The sequence below is a fragment of the Temnothorax americanus genome, unplaced genomic scaffold (assembly GCF_048541705.1).
Source record: "Temnothorax americanus isolate GAGA-0224 unplaced genomic scaffold, ASM4854170v1 Scaffold1, whole genome shotgun sequence".
Taxonomy (NCBI): Eukaryota; Metazoa; Arthropoda; class Insecta; order Hymenoptera; family Formicidae; genus Temnothorax; species Temnothorax americanus.
In genome coordinates, this window is record NW_027509230.1 from 8,163,883 (window position 1) to 8,171,724 (window position 7,842).

Consider the following 7,842-nt stretch of genomic DNA (forward strand, 5'->3'; position numbering starts at 1 on the left):
TTTCTGTTAATATTTTAATTAACATTTGTTGCATAGATTTAAGAAATAATTAAGGTGAATATACTGCATAAAAAAACAAAGAACGAGATAAGGAAAAAAAACTTTATATCTTTTTGGTTAAAAAATTCTTATGTATATATTAATAGAAATTAATGTAAAACAAATTTATATAGATTAGATTTACCTCGCGTTAATAAAGTACTATTAGATTTAAAAATTTCATAATAATTTTTTAGCAACCATGTTTATTATAATTTACAGAAAAAAATTTCTCTGCATAAACGTAGGCATCCGGACAATAAAGAGGTGCCTGTGTATAACAAAATGACCATCGAGTAATTAATTTAATTTTTATAAAATTTGAGAGAAAAATAAGAGTGAGTTTGATCATGTTAATCAACGGGAATTACAGCACGTTAAACACGCTGCGATTCCGCGAGTACGAAAAACAAAAATGTATTTTCTGGGTTTTTTTTTCTTCAAATCCCACTCTCGCGAAAATGTGGCCATTCGTATGATCGGCTACATCCGTATAGCTTCCCAGCAGCGCCGCAAAACGTCTTTTAATATACACTATATCTTCGGGGGACTGTGTGTTTATCCTCATGGCCTTCCGCTATACGAAGAAACCGATTTGTGCCTTGATACGAGCTCGTTCCCTCGAATCTGTCATGAAACTCACCCTATACACATTATCATGCAGTATGAACGCGCGTTTGCTTGATTTTATTACTCTGAAATTGTGTTAAAACTGGTAAGTTATTAAATTTAATAAAAGCTTACGAGAGAAAGAAAGAAAGTGAACGAGAGACAGAGAGAGAATGTTAAACAGTTTTTAAGAAAAGATAGTTAAAAGTTATGTTCTAAATTTATTGCTTACACTTAACATCTGACACTTAACATTTAACACCCACTTTAAACATTGAAGAAAAAGAAGAATATTCCCATAAATCTCTTTTAAAATTATCGTTACACTTGTTATTACTTTTCTTGCGTATCTAGTTTACTTGTTAGCTTGATTCATTAAAGTTGATAGGTACTTCTAAGGGATATACGCATCATACATAACGCGCTTACACAGCACAAGTTGCGGGCTATTAGTATTCTAATTAACTAAACAAACGGCAAGATATTATTCAAGCTATGAGACCGTCGGGATTAGAGAATGCAGGTGTTCGAAAGGTTTCTTACATATACCCAAAACAAATAAAAGCCAAGAAAAGTGCTAAAGCAAGCAAACCGCAAAACAGATCTTGTCTTATATTGCAACAGATTAAATGAATTCTGGCAAATTAATTAGTAGTTAAGATGTTTAGCGTTAAGTGAAGGTCTATTCTCTCTCTGTTCTACTTTTACCGTCTAATATTACTCGCACTATTCTTGCGTTCACCTTCGCACAATCATTTCCTCTCATTTCCCTTTCCCATCCCTTAATTTACTACCCCTTCATTACATTTTTTTTTAAATATAAAATTAAATTCTGAAATTATCAAATTATGTGCTATCAGAAGGGAATCGAGAAACAAGAATAATAATTAGTCTAGAGAAAAATATTTCTTAAACTATTATTACTATAATTATTTTCAATTGAAGTTATTAAGTGACTTGATATTTCTTAAAAAGGTAACACCGAGTTCTTTTTTGTAACATTTTCATAATAAATCAAGTGTAATTTATATAAAGATAAATTAACTTTTTATTTTGCATATTCCGCTAATTTCAATTATAATAAATAATAAAGTTGTAATGATAAAAAATTTTTATTTATAAACAAACATATGTATAAACGTTATCTAAAGTTTTAAGTACAATATTGTATCAAATTAATTAAATATTTAGATAATCTACGTAGTCTTTCTAAATAATAAAAATAAAACAATGGTTTCTAATTAAACAATTACATTTACTTAATAATATAAATTAACACGTTTGTCAAAGAAGATAAAATTTAATGTAAAATAAAAGATGTTAAAAAATAAAAAAGATGTCATTAAATAATTATAGTTTCGTTTTTCTACAAAAATTTAAATAGAAAGATAAAAATATAATCTACCGTGAATGTGGCGATGCAATATATGCCTGAGATTTAAATGGATTTAATGTATTAATTTAATTTAATTTTTTATAATATGCTTAATAATATGCGCATTTGTCAAGATTTTATGAGATTAATCGAGCTACTGTTATCCCACGCTGAAACTAAATGTGTTGTTATAAACAACATGTAAGAAATACCATATATTTTTTGTGCGAAAGCTTGTATAATAAAATAATAAATTTTTTAAATATATATATATATATATATATATATATATATATTAATTGTTAATATTAAATAAATAAAAACTTAATGCGCAAAGTAGCTGTTTTAGTTATGCAATGTCCTCTGTTAACGAAACTCGATACTACGTTCTAAAAACGACGAAGATGTATAAAATTCATCTCGATCTAACATAACTTGCCCAATTCTATCGATGTTTGATACATTTCTTTTTACCGTTTAACATTCAACAATTTACTTATATAATTGATAATATCTTTCCAGTCCTATCACTCTATTTTATTACCAACTGATGCTCGTTAACTTCAATATCAACCGTGTAGTCATGTACAAATATATTATTTGTTGATAATATATTATATACAAAATATATTATCACGTGTCAATATTTTCAATGTAATTTTCGGCTAACTCCGCCTGGATTAATTGCGCCAATCGCTCTAGTGCCTGAAATATAAGTATAAACATAAATATTCGAGAGTCAATTCGTTTAGCAGCAATGATGATAGCATGTGTGTTTCGACGAAACGTTATTCACCGTCGATAGATTAGATGCTGTACGTCGATAAGATGAAATAAATCGATATGAGAAAAAGATTAACAAAACAATAATTTAAATCGCCTAAATTTGATACGCTCAAACATTTGACTTTAATATGTTTACTTTAAATTTTATTATTTGTTATAATTAATTTACAATAACTTTGATGATTAATTAATAATCAATAGTTCAAATTTATGATTAAAGTATTTTGTGGGAAAAATAAACAAGTGAAAATTAATATATATATATATATAATAATAAATACAATATATGTATATAAAAATTATAGAGTTTGAATTTACCAGATCCATTTCCTGATAGGAAGCCTTAGCGAAACTTGCCCTGATGGCGTTACAGGATTTAGAGTCTCTCATGAATGCGCCTCCTGGCGCCATAATAACTCCTTCCGTTACACCCCGCTGCATTATCATCTTCCATGTATTCTCGATTCCTCGCACTTTAATCCATAAGAAGAATCCACCCCTTGGTACGCTAAAGTCCGCCAAACCTATAAAACACAAATCGTCATTTTTTTATCTTTTAATTGCGGTGACTTGCCAACTATCTAATTTTCTTATATACGTAAATATAATATACAAAGATCACATGTATTCTAAGAAATTATCTATTAATTATAAGAAGTTATTATAAAGTTAAGTATAAATTATCAAGTGTATATCAAGAGCATTATTAATATTTATTATTAATTACTAATATTATTAATTATTACTCACCATTTAAATGCTTGCGTGCCAACGCCGAGATAACATCCCTTCTTTGCTTGTAGAAGCACCTTATTCTTGTATAATGTTGCATCAGGCCTTCGTAACCCCAGATCTTCAACAACTTGTACATTATTACCTAAAAAATCCAATCAGTTATTTCTTTACCATTTCTTATTTATGAGATAAAACGGTCAATGTTTACAATTTCGATAAGACCCGACACGCGCCACTGTCGGTTTGATTTATGGATGATGATTAAGCGAAGGCGTGCGTCCACATTTCACGACGTTTCATCATTCCAGATAATATAATATTTACGGTCATCGCTCGTTTTTCTCATGTGTATAAAAAGTACAATAAATTCATTCTTTCACTTTGCATTCAACTACAAACATTCAAATCGCGTTATCCAACGTATTCTACTCATGTGTGTATTAAAATTAATATAATATGTTATTAATAAAAAAGGATTATAATTAATTTTTAACACCGATAAGTTAAAATAAAATTTGAGAATATAAACTTCTGATGTTAATTAGAATTTTATACATTCTTAAAATTTTGCACGATTTTCACGCGTTACCAACGACACGGAGAAGTAAGGGTAACGAAAGGTCACGAAGGGTTTTGCGAAGGGTAAAAGATATCTCTACCAACCTGCGATAAGGTAGGAGCATGAAGGTGGCTGCTCTGCAAATGGAGTTCTACGCAGGCTATCAGCGGAGCCGCGGCGGTCATAAAGCCTAATCTGATACCACTGCTGATCACTTTCGAGAATGAATCCAACCTAATTACTCGACCTTCCGTATCAAGCGATAAAAAAGACTTAGGATCCTCCTGAGAAAGAATACATTTTATTTTAAAAGTTATCGTATTTTTTTATTCTTACGGTGAAGGCAGTCTCTTTACTAGTATTTATTTTATATATATATATAATTTCATATAAATATTATATACATAATATTTATAATCTTATAAATATATATAATTTTGCATAATATATCAGTTATATTGAAAATTCAAATATCGATTGCGTTCCATCTCAAAAATGTCGATAAAGATTGTGAAACATAAAAGATATTTATGATATGCGAGTTTGTTGATATCACTATAAATTTTTAATAACATATTTAATACAGTGCTTAATGTATATTGTAATTAACAGATATATCTCATCCATTTCGAGTGTATTGCTACTACATTTTATCATATTTTCAACAGCTTTAAAAGATATAAAAATTAATGCTATCACGTAGGTCATTCAAAATTTAATTTACGTTTATGCAAAATTATGACGATATTACGTCAAAGATACATCATATAGTAAACTCATCTAATTTGCACTGTAATCTGCGGGTCCGTTTACAAAATACTATTGCATTTTGCAGTTCCATTTTTTCAATAATTTTCGGTATAATTATTTGCATAATAAATATTAACGCATGTATATATATTTATACGTCTATTAATACCTCTATTAACGTTCATATTTATGTGGCCGGCTTAATTTCTTTATATGCCATCCACGTCAAAATAACACATTCGTTTGTCGCATATGAAACCTCACGACTCACCTTGTCGAAATGCATGAAATGATAAGGATCGTCGTCGAGAAGCAAAAAATTGTACTCGCAGGCTATCCTATAGATCTCCTTTCGTCTTTCCAGAGGTATAATGATGCCGGTAGGGTTCGTGCCCGTAGCGTTTATATACATTATTTTCGGCATTTTTGCGCCGAAAAGCTCCCGGTTTCTCAGAGTCTCCCGGAGTATTTCCGGAATAGGACCGTCGTCGTCTTGCGGGATCATTATAAGCTCCGCTTTGTGAGGTGCTATCTATGATCGAAATCAACACCCGTATTATTTGTAGTAACAAAATTTTGAAATGACAAATAAATGCCGAGCATCTCAATATAATTAAAAAAAAAAAAAAAGAAAACTTTTATTTATTTACTTTTTTTTAAGTAAAAATATTTAAAGTAAATTAGATTAAATCGAACTCAGATTTTACATAGAAATATAGTGTTATTATATTACACCCATTCTTAATATAAAAAAAAAATATATAAGAGAAATATTAAATATATTAAATATAAAAGATATTTTCTTTATTTCTTGCGGATTCTCTACGTTCAATATCAAAAATGAATAAAATCATATATTACAAAGTTTTTAAAAAGTCTTTTTTATCGCTATTGTACAAATTATTATTTATCGTATACTTCGTAGTTTAAAAGGATTAAAACGACGCGACGCGACGCGACGCGCGTACACGTATACGGGATATACTTCTCGAATTTCTTTCTCTAATGAAAGCATATCTATATTCACTAACCACAACTTCGACGCCAGGATAGAAAGGGTCGGGGACCAAAATCGGATCACCAGTGCCGATTATAGCCTCCAGAGCCTTGCTAAGCCCGTCCTGAGACCCCGAAACGACGACTATGTCGCGACTCTCCCATAAGGGTGGCGCGTGTGCCCTTCTCTGGAATTCCCTCAGGGCCTGAAACCAATTTGATGTCCGACGTTGTTAGACACATTGTCAGCCGATTCCCTTATCTCGGGAACGAAAGAATCCGGGTGTAACGACACGGTCGATTACATGAGGCGCGCAAACAATGTGTACGTGTGACATAATCAGAACGTCATTTAATGGCTTATTCTCAAAATGGCTTTTGACTTTCGTCTTTTCTTATCTTTATCTTCGTTATGTTTTATCACGTTTATGTTTCTCTTATTTCCCTTCTAATCGACAAGTTAGATATGAGCGTATAAAAACGGAGCACTATGCTATCTCTAACATTTGTTATACACACGGAATATTTTTGGAAAAAATTCTGCTGGAGGATCTTTTCTATATACCTGCACAAGAGGAGGATAACCTTGCGTGGGTATGTACTGAAGAGCGGCACCTAACTCGCCATCGTCCAGAGTAAAGGACGAACCATCGTAGAGTTTAACTGAAATTTCCGTGAACGGGAACGTCTCTTCGTTGGGCATTCCTTCTGCTAAGGAAATGATACTTTTCGGCGCGGAGTACGCTATTTTAGCTGGAACAGTTAAAAGATCCTCCGTTGTCGATTAAAATCCTTAAATTTATCGAGACAATTAATATTAAGACGTTAATATTCTGACACTAGTATTTTTGCAATTAATTATGCGACCATCATAAAATTAACTTATCAATTTAGTGCGTAAATTTTTTATCTTGGTGATCTTATTAATCTATCATAAAAAAGTTTGCAATTGATAATTAGATATAAATCGAATCGTTCGCTGGTTTACTTTCTGTTCGTTACTGATTATTGCGTTACGTTCAAGCTGCGCGAGAATAAAGAGAAGAGCTTGCTGCTTACTTAGCTCCCGCGTCGTGGCAGGCCGCCTGCGTTTGGCGACGTCCGTCATGAAGTAAGAATAATCCATTTCTCTGTTCTACGGTGCACTCGTTCGTAAATCTCTTATTAATCTACAACCTCCGAATTGATTAGGCGTGTTTATTAGTAGAATTGATTGATTATTGATCGCGCCTGAGTTCAAGTATACTACTTTTCGATACACAATCACAGTTGACACAGTGTTAATTGTATTGTTAAATGAATCGATTGTTCTTGATTGCCACAGTGGTATTAACCACAATTTGGAAGGTCTAAACGAGCACTCTGTGTGCACGTCTGTGCTCTCTTCTTCCCTCTGTATTAATATTGTTTTCCGAGAGGTAAGAAGCAGATAAACTCGTCAAGAACACATCCTTCTAGAGTGAACGCTTCTGTTACCCTCGTCAACACTGACAACGCGCTCGGCTATGCCTCCTTTTATATTTAGCGATAACACGTTGCGTCAGAAAATCGTTTCGTATACAAAAAGAAATATACATATTCACATATACTAGAATGTAAATAGAATTCCCCTGACTAAATAGTTCCCCTGATGATATTTACCAATCCGATACCGCGACTTACCGCGGCTATTCTGCCGTTGATTGAAAATATGGACTAAGTAGATTTGAACGGGACGTAATATTTGGAGTTCGAACATATCTAATCGTTATGACAAATTATAAGTATAAATATTGTACGTAATATATAAGATTAAAAGAGAGTTCAGATATCCAAATCCGGAATACAAACAAATTCAGGAAATGAAGATTATCACAACTTCCCTTTATGATAAGTAAAGAAAGTAGCGAGATAAAAAAATTCATTAGCAATATATATTTATGAATTTTACAAAACATTCTTGAGCGTTAATGTGTCAAAAACCAAAATAATTTTACTTTTTCTTATTTGCATC

At 31.5% G+C, this 7,842-nt stretch overlaps 1 protein-coding gene across 1 annotated transcript; it reads right to left on the reverse strand.

Moving 5' to 3' along the window:
* Nucleotides 1-2,289: 2,289 nt before the first annotated feature.
* LOC143893585 (kynurenine/alpha-aminoadipate aminotransferase, mitochondrial) lies at nucleotides 2,290-7,346 on the reverse strand. Its single transcript, XM_077399121.1, has 8 exons — nucleotides 6,909-7,346; nucleotides 6,415-6,602; nucleotides 5,885-6,055; nucleotides 5,125-5,385; nucleotides 4,208-4,387; nucleotides 3,560-3,686; nucleotides 3,128-3,333; nucleotides 2,290-2,728 (listed from the first exon to the last, which is right to left on the reverse strand). Exons 1-8 carry the CDS (start codon nucleotides 6,973-6,975, stop codon nucleotides 2,657-2,659), a joined length of 1,272 nt encoding a protein of 423 aa, XP_077255247.1. The 5' UTR covers nucleotides 6,976-7,346; the 3' UTR covers nucleotides 2,290-2,656.
* Between the last annotated feature and the right edge of the window lie 496 nt (nucleotides 7,347-7,842).